Source organism: Sorghum bicolor, chromosome 6 (genome assembly GCF_000003195.3).
Source record: "Sorghum bicolor cultivar BTx623 chromosome 6, Sorghum_bicolor_NCBIv3, whole genome shotgun sequence".
NCBI lineage: Eukaryota > Viridiplantae > Streptophyta > Magnoliopsida > Poales > Poaceae > Sorghum > Sorghum bicolor.
Window position 1 is genome coordinate 47,371,971 of NC_012875.2, and position 13,638 is coordinate 47,385,608.

The following is a 13,638-nucleotide window of genomic DNA, read 5'->3' on the forward strand; positions in this document are numbered from 1 at the left end:
CCCATTGATGTTAGCTCGGGTTCACGTCCATCTCCTCCGCCGTTGTTTTTACACCTCCAGGACTTCTCCTTCTTCACAAAATGTCCAGTGCCCCCACTTTTTCCTCCGGATGAAGATGATTCAGACACCATGCGACTTTTGTTCTTCTTGGCCCAATCTTCTTCTGTAAGTAAGAGTTTCCCGGCCTTATCCGTGACCTGCTCTACTGGAGTTTCAAACCTTTCCTCGGCCGCCCGTAGATGACCGATTAGTTCCTCAATAGTCAGAGTCTTGAGATCCTTGAACATCTCAATGGCGACTGCCACTTGACTATACCGTGGGGGTACCACACAAAGGAATTTCTTCACCACCCGTGCATCAGTCACGCTTTCTTCACCGAGGCCGCGAAGATCAGTCACAAGCTTGGTAATCCGGATTGCGAAATCGTCGATTGCTTCCCCTGACTTGAACGTGATGGACTCAAATGCAGCCAGAAGTTTTTGGGCGTTCACTTCTTTGACCCGATCTACTCCAAGACGCATCGTCTTGATTCCCTGCCAAGCTTCCTTCGCAGACTTCTTGTTCAAGAGCATGGAGTGCATCTCTAGCGGGACGCCGCGAACCATCGCTCCCAACGCCAGGCGATCTCGGCGTCTTTCAACCTTTTCACCCGGCTCGATTGCATCCCAGAGGAACATGCCTTCGAGATTACACTGGATGTGCGACGACCAACCTTGGTAACTGGGACGGGTTAACATCGGCCACGTCAAGTTCCCCGCGGCCTGATTAAACGCCCGCTCCATCACGTCCTTGTCGCTCGTCTCACCCATGGCGATTTTCTTCGGCGTTCACGTCTCCTTCTTCTCTGATTCAATGATCTGAACCACCAGACTTCCACCACACCTTCTCACCGCCGGCAAACAATCCTCCTACGGCTCCGATACCACTTGTTAGCGCCTGAACGGCTTGATTATCCCTGGAACGTTGAAGATTGTCTTGAACGTCGGCGTCGCGGTGACCGCGGCGGGTACCGTGTCGATGGAAAATAAACACGAGACAGATAGGTTATGAGGCTGCCCAAATTGCAGCTTATTACGTCCCCTCTATGTTTATATTTATAGACTCGAGTTATTACAAACTCCCCACGCCGTGTCGCACCGGTGCGCTACACCGTTTCCTTGCGGTGTGCGCCACATGCGCCGTGCACGCCACGACGTGGCTGACCAGGACTCATACGGGTTTGATCGTAATCGAGCATGCCTCCAATCACATCATCCCCCTACCTTAATCGACTCTAGCTTTCCTAACTGAAACAAAGATTAAATATAATGTGTTTGCAACAAATTAGCTAACAAGAACTCCTTCATCAAGCGTACTCATGACGACAACCTCTCCACGCTGCACGGTCTGGGCGCCCAGTGTCTGTCAATCGACACCAAGGTCCATGCGCTGCACAACTCTGTCCACAATCTGCAAACCAAAGTGTATGAGTTGGCATCGTGTCTGCCGCCCACGGCATCGGGCGAGCACACCTTCGAGTTCGAGCAGATCGATCTTACGATGTCGGTGGCCGCTCATATGGCTACATCCTCCGCGGAGGCGACTTCAGGGCCATTAGGCCACGACAATGCAATGAATCACCGGGGTTTGGGTGATGCGGTGGTCACCACCCTCGTACTGGCCCTCGTCACAGGTGCGCGGCAGCCTTAATTACTTACCACTACTTGATTCTCTTACTCGCATTCAGTTCAATCAAGCTATCCCACCCATAGAATTTCCAAGTTTGATGGCATGAATCCCAAGCTATATGGAAGAAGAACTGTGAATCATATTTTGATGTTTATGTTGTGCCTAGTGAAGTTTGAGTAAAAATGGCCATGATGAATTTTACTGGGTTAGAGCCTTTTGGTCCCAGTCAGTAGAAACCATCCTTAAACATTGTACTTGGCCTAAACTCTGTGCTATTGTGTGTAGTTGCTTTGAGCGAGAGCAGCAAACCTACCTTGACCGTCAATTTCTAGACCTGAAACAAACTTCTACTGTCACAGCGTATATAAAGAAGTTTGATGAATTGATTCACCAGATTTTAGCACATGATCCATGTTTTAGCCAACACCTTATCACTAGTCATTTTATTGGTGGTCTTAGAGATGATATTCGTTTTGTTGTTATTTTGCATCGACCTTCGAGTTTGGATGCTGCCTACTCCCTCGCCATGTTGCAGGAGGAGGTGTTGTTGGGTTTTGTATCTCAAGACACCAAGAAAGGTGAATCATCTTGGTCAATCAAAAGTAATGCTCACAAGTTCACACCACATGTGTTTATCTCAAAGATCTGTATGCTTAGAATCTAAGTTCATTTCATGCATCATGTTTAATTAACTTGTTAATTGTTTTCCCTCTTAGCATGGTTTGGGTTAAATAATTTCAATCCTATTCTTGCTAACCTTCAGATCTTTCTAAGTTGTCTTTGCTAATCTTAATCTTACCCTCCATGAGATGACCCGTACCAAGTTGACGCCTCACAAGTCCACGGGACCCAAAGGAGTTCCTTGTCATCAGCTTGCTCCTAGGGATGATGATGCTAGTGTAGGCTTGTTCCTTAGTCTGAGATTAAAAGGCTCTCAGCTAAATTAGCACAAGCTACTCGGGACAGGGCCATGAATGCTATTCAGATTGGAAAGTCACATGTGCAACTATAAAGTCGTATTGAAGCTCATCAAAATTATGAGTATATGCTGGGTCGCATGGTGGAGGAGAGGACGAAGCCTAGCAAAGGGAAAATGTCGCAAGGGCTTGTACTTGAGTTAGAGTTCTATGTTGAAGACCTCGAAGACTACATAACCTTTTGCATGAGGAAAACAATAAGCTGCACAATCTTTTAGATCCAAATCATCTTCCTGGTGCAGCTGAGATGGACCCGGGAGTAACTAAGCAAAAATAGAAGAGAGAGATTAAGAGGGGTGAATAAAGAGAAATAGGTTAGCAATTTAGAGATGACAATTATTTGTGGTTGTTATTTTTGCATGAAGAGGGAGAGTAGGGGCATCTAGGGATGATAAATGGTTGCATGCCATTGACTCATGCACTTAGGGAAGAGAGATAAGAGAGATTGATGAGGGGCATGTAAAGAAGATGAGCCAATGGATTAAGTGCTGTTGTTTGCATGAAGGAAAAGGGAGGGGTCGGCACCAGAAGAGGAGAGGGGGCAACATCTTGATGCAATAGTGCTGCTGCATGCTTGCAAAATGAAGACAAAGGAATAAATTGATGGAAAGAAGAAGCACTCGTAAGAGAGTTTTGTCTAAGAAATTAAGAGAGGTAAAGAGGAGATGCATGTATTTTTTGCGTGAGAAGGGATTGACATGGGCAGTAGAGGAGGAGTAACAACAGTCGTTGCTTCTGTGTAGTAGTAAGGGAGAAATAAATAAAGCATGCAAATGGAGATGGGACAAAGAATTAAGGTACCAAGGGATTTAATGTTGTTGTATTTCTTTGTGCGAGGGAGGGAGATTGCGCAAGGGAAAAGAGAGAGCCATTGCATGCACTCCCTATAGAGCTGAAATTAAGAGGAGAAATGTGTTTGCATGAGGAAGTGAGGGTCTGAGGGAAGAGGCATGGGAGCAGCACAATTTTGCTAGCCATGGTCTTTTCCACATGTAGTGAAGATAAATAATGTGGTATTGAAAATAAGGCATTAAGGAGGAATTAAATGATGAAGTTTAGGCATGGTGAAAGGGAGGAGGTGCGGCACAAGGGGAGGGTGACTATGGAGAGGAGAGTTGTGGCCTTTCCATGTGAAAGGGAGGTGGAGGGGCTGGATTGGGCTTGACCTATGATGTGGAGATAATTTCAATGTGCGGGCCGATCATTGGAACATTAAGCAAAAACAAGGAAAGAGTATGGGTTGTCATGATGGGCTAGATGAAAGAAGGCTCTAATCCAATTTGAGTTCCATTTATATCAACGGATGAGAGACAAGAAAAGATTGGCCCAAAAAATACATGGACACCAAATTGACTGAGAACTTGAGATAGAAAATAAAGGAGATAAAGAGAGAACAGGTCATGCTAGATTTTTATTAGATGTTAGCAAAAGACTTGATTGGAGATTTGAATATTGATTTAGTATTTGGGGAGAAGAAGTTGGGATCAAACCCTAGGTGTATTTTGGAAACAAATAAATTAATTTTTCAAGCATAAACTCTATGCAACGGCATCAATGCAACAAAGCACTAAGTTGAATTGCAAAAAAATTAGAAACTATATTTTTTAACTATCTAAAATGTTGACAACATAATAAAGTTGGAACATTTTATAAAATAATAAGATTTTTGGCTTTGTTTTTAGTGTTTTCTAAGTCACATCCAAAAGTAGAAATTTTGGGGTGTGACACTATGTAAACCCTAGTGAGTCGGGTAGTCCTACTTAAGTGCAAACTTGTATAATACATAAGTGAACCTTGTACAGTGTACTTGTGTAACTCTATAAAGTTTAATCAATGCTTGTGAATAAAGTTTGGATTATCTTTGAACAGATGCCTATGCGTACTTGTGGTTTCGATGGTGCTGGTACTTCTCAGGGTGGGAAAGGTGCTCCTAATCCCCCACTAGTTCCACCAACTTTGGCTCAAGCCATTGCGGCCTTGGTCAATGCTACTGCTGACAATGCTCGGTTGCTGAGGGAGTTAGCTCAAAACAATCAGAATGTGCCACAGGGTAACCGTGGGTGTAATAATAGAGAAGAAGCTACCTATATGGATTTCATAGAAACTCGTCCGCCAGTGTTTACTAGGGCTAACGAACCACTAGAAGCAGATGATTAGCTCCATACCATAGAGCATAAGTTTGACCTAATAAACTCTACTGAAATTTAGAAGCCTGGTTTGTGGCTCAGTAGCTTAGGGGTCCTGCAGGGGCTTGGTGGTCAAATCTTCTTGTTGTGCAACCTGCTGGACATCAAATTACTTGGGCAGAATTTTGTGAAGCCTTCAGAGCTCATTATATCCCAGATGGGGTGATGGCCATGAAACTGGAAGAGTTTCTCAATCTGAAGCAAGGAGATCAATATATACTGCAGTATGTCGGCAAGTTTAATCATCTCTCTCAGTATGCTATTGATCAAGTGAGTACTGATGCAAATAAAGAATTGTTTTATGAGGGGATTGAATACCAAGATCCAGACAATGATGACTACATGCCCCAATGCTACATATAATAAAGCAGTCAGCATTGCAATTGCATCTGAAGAGAAATATCGCCTACACAAGGAAGCCAAGAAAAATAAGAATGCTTCAACTAGATCCTCTGGTGTTGTTAACAAGCGTTAGAGGATAATTTATCACCCTACTCACCATCCTACTTCTCCTTTTTGTCCTCCCTATCATCCTCCTTTTCATCCACAATTCCAAGCCAGGCCGTAGGTTTACATTCGACCTACAGCAGCTCTTCTTGCTCCATGTCAGTTGAATGCCCCTAGCATTTGTACTCTCACTCCACAAAGCCATAACTACCCATGTTTTAATTGTGGGAAGTCATGTCATTTCTCTAAAGAGTGCCCCTATCCAAGGCAGTACAACCCCAACTTTCAGAGAACATCTAGCAATCAGCAACAATAGAATCAGAACAAGAATTATAATCGGAATGCTCAAAATGACAAAGTTGAAAATAAGACGGGGCATGTCTTCCACACTCAGGTGGAGGCAATACGAGAAGGAGAGCCTGTAATGATGGGTATGTTCCCTGTTGCCAGTCACCATGCAGTCATGCTTTTTGATTCTAGTGCATCGCATACGTTCATTAATAGAACTTTTGTTATGAAGCATGCAATACCAATTGGGGAAACAAAAGAGAATTTCTTTATACAGTCGCATGGGGGACGTCGTCTGTGTACTAAAGAAATGGTATATCAAGTACCTATAGAGCTAGGTGGCACACTTTCCAACCACCATGATATTCCTTAAAGATCAGGATATAGATGTAATTTTGGGTATGAATTAGATGTATCAGCGTGGAGCTATCATAGATACCTTGAATAGAACAATAAGACTGAACTTACCTGATAGCAACTCTCAACTTCTGATCCAACTTCCAACCCCTAAAAGAGCAGATGAGAAAGTTTGTGCCACTTCTGTGAAAGAAATCAAAGTTATTCTTGTAGTCTGGGGGTTTCCAGATGTATTTCTAGATGATTTGCTTGGTTTGCCACCAGACAGTGATATCCAATTTGGGATAGATTTGAAACCGGGGACTAACTCAATATCTAGAAGGGCTTATAGAATGCCACCAAAAGAGCTACTAGAACTAAAGACTCAGTTGCAAGAATTGCTTGAAAAAGGTTTTATTCAACCTAGTTCTTCACCTTGGGGTGTCTAGCCTTATTTGTGAAGAATAAAGATCAAACCCTAAGACTATGTGTTGATTATCATCCCTAGAACGAAGTGACAATTAAAATTAAGTATCCTTTGCCTCGTATTGATTTGTTGTGTGATCAATTAGATGGGCCAAGGTTTTCTCTAAAATTGATTTGAGGTCAGGGTATCATCAAATAAAGATCAGATCCAAAGATATTCCAAAGACTGCTTTCACCATCGCATATGGGTTATATGAATATCTGGTTATGTCATTTGGCTTGACCAAGGCACCAGCTCATTTTATGTATTTGATGAACTTAGTATTTATGCCTAATGACATTCTAGTCTATTCCAAGAATAAGAAGGAACATGTTGAACATCTCAAAATTCTGTTGACTCGCCTAAGAGAGCATCAATTATATGCCAAGTTCAGTAAGTGTGAATTCTGGTTAGATAAGGTTCAATTCTTGGGTCACGTACTGTTAGCTGAAGGAGTTGTTGTAGATCCTAGCAAAGTTAAGAAGTTGTGGATTGGAAGCCACCCACCACTCTTCATCAAGTTTGGGGTTTTCTAGGGATGGCAGGATATTATCGTAGGTTTATTCCTGACTTTTCAAGAATATCCAAGCCAATTATAGCATTGTTATAGAATCAAACCAAGTTGTTTGGTCACCCAAATGTGAAGAGGCTTTCTAGACTTTGAAGAAGTTACTAACCACTACACCCATTTTAGCCCAAACAAATATTGAGAAGCCCTTTGATGTCTATTGTGATGCATGAGAAATTGGTATTGGTTGTGTATTGATCCAAGAAGGCCGAGTTATTGCTTATGCCTCTAGACAACTCAAGCCTCATGAAGAACACTATCCAACTCATGATCTAGAGCTAGCAGCAGTGGTTCATCCCTTGAAGATTTGGCATCATTATCTATTAGGTAACACTTGTCACATATATACAGATCACAAGAGCTTGAAATATATCTTCACTCAAGATGAGTTAAATATGTGTCAAAGAAGGTGGTTAGAGTTGATCGAAGATTATGACCTAGAGGTGCACTGCCATCCTAGCAAAGCAAATGTTGTTGTTGATGCTCTTAGTCACAAAGCTCATTGTAGTTGCTTGAGTGTGAAGCCCATGGATCTTACATTATGTCATGAAATGGAGAAGCTGAGTATAGAAATGGTTCAATAGGGAAGTTTAGCCAATATTACAATTGAATCGACTATCAGAGATCAAATTGTTGCAGCTCAAATAGAAAACAAGGGTATAACTCATATCAAAAAGAAAGTTAAAATCAAAAGATAGTCTTGCTTTAGAATTGATGATGCAGATGTGTTATGGTTCAAGAATCGACTAGTAGTCCCCAAAGTTCCTCAATTACATCAACAAATCCTCGATGAAGCACACCTGACAAGATACTTTATTCATCTAGGAAGCAATAAGATGTATCGGGACCTAAAACAGAGATTCAAGATTGAAATAGCTCGATATATAGCTCAGTGTAACACTTTCCAGAAGGTAAAAGCAATCCATCTTAAGTTAGCTGGAGAATTACAACCATTACATATTCCAGCTTGGAAGTGGGATGATATCAGCATGGACTTTATTATTGGCCTCCCTAAGACATCAAAAGGATTTGATTCCATTTGGGTCATTGTAGATCGTCTTACAAAGCTAGCTCACTTTCTTCCGGTCAAAACTGATCATTCTGTCTTGACTTATGCTAAGTTATATATTGATCGGATGTTAGGTCTTCATGCAGTGCCGAAGACCATCATCTCCGATAGCGATACACAATTTGTATCCAAATTTGGGAAGCAACCACAAGCGTCGTTGGGTACTGAACTCCTTTATAGTACAGCTTATCATCCCCAGACAGTGGTCAGACTAAAATTGTAAATCAAATTCTTGAAGATATGTTGAGATCTTGTGTGCTCACTTATTCAAATAAGTGGCATGAGTGTTTACCTCTGGCAGAGTTCTCATACAATAACAATTATCAAGAAAGTATTAAAATAGCACCATTTGAAGCATTATATGGTCGAAGATGTAGAACTCCACTTAATTGTTCTGGACTTAGAGAAAGATGGTTCTTTGAAGTTGATCTAGTGAAGAAAACTAAAGAAAAAGTTAGACAAATACAAAATAATATCAAAGTGGCACAATCTCGACAAAAAGGTTATACATATGAAAGACGTTGCCCGTTGATGTTTGCCAAGGGAGATTATATTTACTTAAAAGTGTCACCAATGAAAGGAGTTAGTCGTTTTGGAGTCAAAGGCAAGTTAGCACCTCGCTATATTAGGCCATTCTAGATCATGGAACGATGTGAAAAAGTGGTTTATCGCCTAAGACTACCTGAACAGCTTTCAACCGTCCACGATGTGTTACATGTCTCGCAACTGAAGAAATGTCTTCAAGTGCCAATCGAGTCATTGACATTGATAGGGTCAAGCTTGAACCAGATTTGAACTATTCTGAATACCTTGTTCGAGTTATGGATCCTAAAGATTGTGTTACTCGAAGAAGAACAATCAAATTTTACAAGGTACAATGGGATCAGCATTCCAAAGAAGAAACTACCTGGGAATCTAAAGATTATCCACCGGAGAATTTCCTTGAGTTTCTTGCGTCTATCTATGTAATCAATGTGAGTTTAGGGTATTGATCTTTTATAAGTTTAGGGTCCCTAAATTTATGGGATAGTGTCATCTCGGTCTCTAAACTCGTATCCATGGCACCCTAAATCTCTAGCCTACGTGTGCACTGGTCACGCGCTCCGAATCAAGCACGACCAGTAGCGCCTTAGGGTTGTTTAGTTCATCCCGAAATCAAAAAGTTTCCAAGATTTTCTGTCACATCGAATCTTTCGGCACATGCATAAAATATTAAATATAGATGAAAATAAAAACTAATCACACAGTTTGACTATAAATCATGAGACGAATCTTTTGACTCTAGTTAGTGTATAATTGGACAATATTTACCACAAATAAACGAAAATGCTACATTAGCGAAATCCAAAAAATTTTCACATCTAAACAAGGCCTTAGAATTTGCGTTTACAAGTGTCTCTTTTTTTCCTCCTTCGTTAACGCCGACGTTTTGACAACCATATCTATACATACGTGGATTAGCACTTTGGGGTGTGCATAAATTCTCCTTCCGTTGCGTCCGCGTGTCTCCTACGTGGAGGTGTTCACAAATACTATAGCATTTTCTTTTTATTTGACAATTAACGTTTAATTATGAACTAATTAAGTTTAAAAAAATTATTCTATAAATTATTCTCTTGTTGTGTTTTTAGTTTTATAAATAATCTATATTTAATACTCTATACATGTATCCAAATATTTTTATATGACATATGATAGAAAAACATGAGTAACCAAATAGGGCCTAAGAGGCCACGTGCTGCGGCAATGCCTCGCCACCAGCCGCCAAAACTCACTGGCCGCGACAAGAACATTATTATTCGCGGATGTTTAGTTCATGAAAAAAATGGCAAAGTTTTTAAGATTTTTCATCACATTAAATCTTGCGGTACATGTATAAAGCATTAAATATAAATAAAAAATTAATTAATTTTACAGTTCACCTGTAATTTGTGAGACGGCTCTTTTAAGCCTAATTAGTCCTTGATTGAAAAATGATTATCAAATACAAACGAAAGTGCTACAATAGCCAAAATCAAAAAAATCTCGTCAACTAAAGGGGTGTTTAGTTAAGAAAAATACAAAATCCCAACTACTTTGGAATGATGGAATGTAAAATACCAAATTTTTCAGGGTTATATTTAGTTTCATCCAAAATACAGAATTTATTGTTCTCATAAGGGTCTCTTGAGACTTTTTGGGGGTTTTTTTGACCTCTTGAGATCAAAATTCAAAATAAAAATAACCATCTTTTTAATAAAAAATTTGCATGATGTTTAAGTTTTTTTATGTAAAATGACGAACGAAAACACAAAATTTTTCGGAATAAAAAGAGAGCTAAACACCTTGAACAGACCCTTGATCGACCGAGCGTTGCCTGCTGTGCCAAAGTAATGTCGAGGCTTCCACGAGCGAACCGCAGAATCTACCTACCGGTCTTCGCCGTGTTCCACGTCCACGTGCACGCGCCACGCGGCCGTGCTTCACTGCCCCTGCCAGTGACCTAGCGGCTAGTGCTTGCAATGGTTCGAGTTCGGATCTGGACTGGACATCTGGTCGATGGGGATTCGGCCCACGAGGCTCGCAGCCGTGGAATATGCTGCTGCCTTTGGAATTTTGGATTCCTCCTCCCCCAATCAAAATTCAAAACTGTCTCTGTCCTGTGGGAACTGTCTCTGTCCTGTGGGGTCGTCCCCGGCCGACCCCCAATATAATTCCCCACCAGAGCCGCCCACAGTTTTGGCAGCGTCCAGCCGTCCATTCACATCGAAGCATAGCAGCCAAGGCGGATTCCGCGCTCCGGGGCCGCCATGAAGCTGAAGCTCCTCTCCCCCTTCCTTCTCCTCGCCTTCCTCGCCGCCGCGGTAAGCTCATCATCGGCCATCCGCTGCTACTGCGCTCGCTCTCGCGCATCCATCTGAAATCGTCTCTTGATCGATTCGCTGACACACACACACACACACATACACTCCTCAGGCGTACGCGGCGCCGGCGTCGCGCGAGGCGGCGGCGGCCGCCGTCACGACCACGCTGCAGTCGGCGTCGTCGGACCCGGAGAACCAGTGCGTGTACACGGTGTACGTGCGGACGGGTTCCATCTGGAAGGGCGGCACGGACTCGACGATCGGCGTGACGCTGCTGGGCGCGGACGGCACGGGGATCCGGATCCGGGACCTGGTGGCGTGGGGCGGGCTCATGGGGTCCGGCCACGACTACTACGAGCGCGGCAACCTGGACATCTTCAGCGGCCGCGGGCCCTGCATGAGCCAGCGCCCCTGCGCCATGAACCTCACCTCCGACGGCTCCGGCGCGCACCACGGCTGGTACTGCAACTACCTCGAGGTGACGGTGACCGGGCCACACCTGGGCTGCGCGCAGACGCTCTTCACCGTCGAGCAGTGGCTCGCCACCGACGCGTCGCCGTACCGCCTGTACGCCGTCGTCGACGAGTGCGAGAGCGAGACGACGACGAAGCGGCGGCAGCGGCAGGAGACGGAGACACAGACACGCTCGCCGGCCGGCGAGGCCGAGGCTGATGAGGCCACCGTGTCCGTGACGGCGCTCTGATCCTGCCTGTGTGACCCATGCCCCCCCTAATTATGTGATCGATGGATCCCCATCGGGATTACGTTCGTCTTGTGGAGACGCTGTGTGATCGCGCGATTGATTTCGCCGCCTTGTTTTTGTGCGACGAGGTTCTGGTGCGTAGTACGTACGGGGAGAATAAAAGCAGCGTTTTCTTTCTTTCTTCAAGCTTGCATTTCTGTTGGCTGTTGCTGCTGTCCAAACCTTCAAGCTCTATCACTCTATCCTTTGACTCAGCTGGTAGGGTGTGGTAAAGTTTGGTTATGTGTCTGCATCAGCTCATTTATCTCTGGATACGGTCATTTGCCACTTGGCATTAGTTTCTGCGTGCCTAGCTAGCGTTAATGCGTGATCGCGAAAGGCCGTGTCGGCAGACCATGTGTTCCATGTACACAGCCTTTGTTTCGGGGCTCGATGAGGGACTACTCGGAGTTGACAAAACTAGCTACAGTTACTTGACTCATGCATGGCCCGCGGCCGCTGAAGATTCATTCCGCGTACAACTAAATTCGTTAGCCCATCAAACTAAGCCCTTGTTTACATGTAAAAAGATTTTGAATTTCGCTACTGTAGCACTTTCGTTTGTTTGTGGTAAATATTATCCAATCATAGACTAACTAGAATCAAAAGATTCGTCTCGCGATTTACAGATAAACTGTGTAATTAGTTTTTATTTTTATCTATATTTAATGTTCATGCATGTTCCGAAAGATTTGATGTAACGGGGAATCTTGAAAAATTTTGCGTTTTTGGGTGGAAGTAAACAAGGCCCAGGCCTTTCCACCCAAAAACCAAAAAGTTTTCAAGATTCTCCGTCACATCGAATCTTCAGACATATGGATAGAGTATTAGATGTAGAAGAAAATAAAAACTAATTGCATAGTTTGGTCGAAATTGACGAGACGAATCTTTTGAGCTTAGTTAAACCATGATTGGACAATAATTACCACAAACAAACGGAAGTACTACAGTGTCGCGAAATTTTTCCCTTCACGAACTAAACAAGGCCCTAACAAAAGAGCTAAGACCTTGTTTAGTTCACCCCAAAAACCAAAAAGTTTTCAAGATTCCTCATCACATCGAATCTTTCGGCATATGCATGAAGCATTAAATATAGACGAAAATAAAAACTAATTACACAGTTTACCTGTAAATCGCGAGATAAATCTTTTGATCCTAGTTAGTCCATGATTGGACAATATCTGCCACAAACAAACGAAAGTGCTACAGTAGCGAAATCCAAAATCTATTCGCATCTAAACAAGGCCTAAGAAACCAAAGAAAAATTGTCTTAGGTCCAAATAATCAAATTCGATTAAAAAAGTGCCAAGAAACTAAGCAACACTTTTTTAAGGCCAAGGACTCGAAAAATTAGGATGGTAGATTGGGCTGACTTATATATATTGTAATAATGTTTCAACTGTTGGCCGGTTAACCTGGGCCTTGTTTAGTTCCCAAAAATTTTTGCATTAAAGTATTGTAGCATTTTCGTTTTTATTTGACAAACATTGTTCAATCATAGAGTAACTAGGCTCAAAAAATTCATCTCACGATTTACACTGTGCAATTGGTTTTTATTTTCGGGATTTCTATTCATATATCGGTTGTTGTTTTGTCTATTAATCAATCAGTTTTCTACGGCTGGCCGTGCAGCCGCGACCCACCGTGTCCGCGCCGAGCTCTGGACGCCATGCTAATCAATCAGTTTGCTTACAATCAGTTTTGCTTACAATCAGTTTGCTTACACCGTGTCCGCGCCGACCCACCGTGTCTGCGGAAAAATTGTTCCATGATTGTTTTGTCTATTAATCAATCAGTTTTGTCTATTAATCAATCAGTTATTTTTTTAGTGTCAGTGGTTCAATATGTATGTTATTTAGAAAGCTTGCTTTATTGGAGTTAAATAACTTGTTACCTAGTACCATTGCCATTTATTTTTCGAGTGTAATCTTTTGTGTTATCTTTTAAATTTGTCTTGTAGATTTTAGTCGGATGGTTCCATTAACTTGTAGTTTATTTTATGTACAGGGCAAGTTTTTGGTAATCTGATTTTATTCGTTACTAGTTTT

At 42.5% G+C, this 13,638-nt stretch overlaps 1 protein-coding gene across 1 annotated transcript; it reads left to right on the plus strand.

Annotated features, from left to right (window-relative positions):
• Positions 10,697 to 11,843, plus strand: LOC8073416 (PLAT domain-containing protein 1). The gene is made up of 2 exons (XM_002446555.2): positions 10,697 to 10,848; positions 10,961 to 11,843. Exons 1-2 carry the CDS (start codon positions 10,795 to 10,797, stop codon positions 11,549 to 11,551), a joined length of 645 nt encoding a protein of 214 aa, XP_002446600.1. The 5' UTR covers positions 10,697 to 10,794; the 3' UTR covers positions 11,552 to 11,843.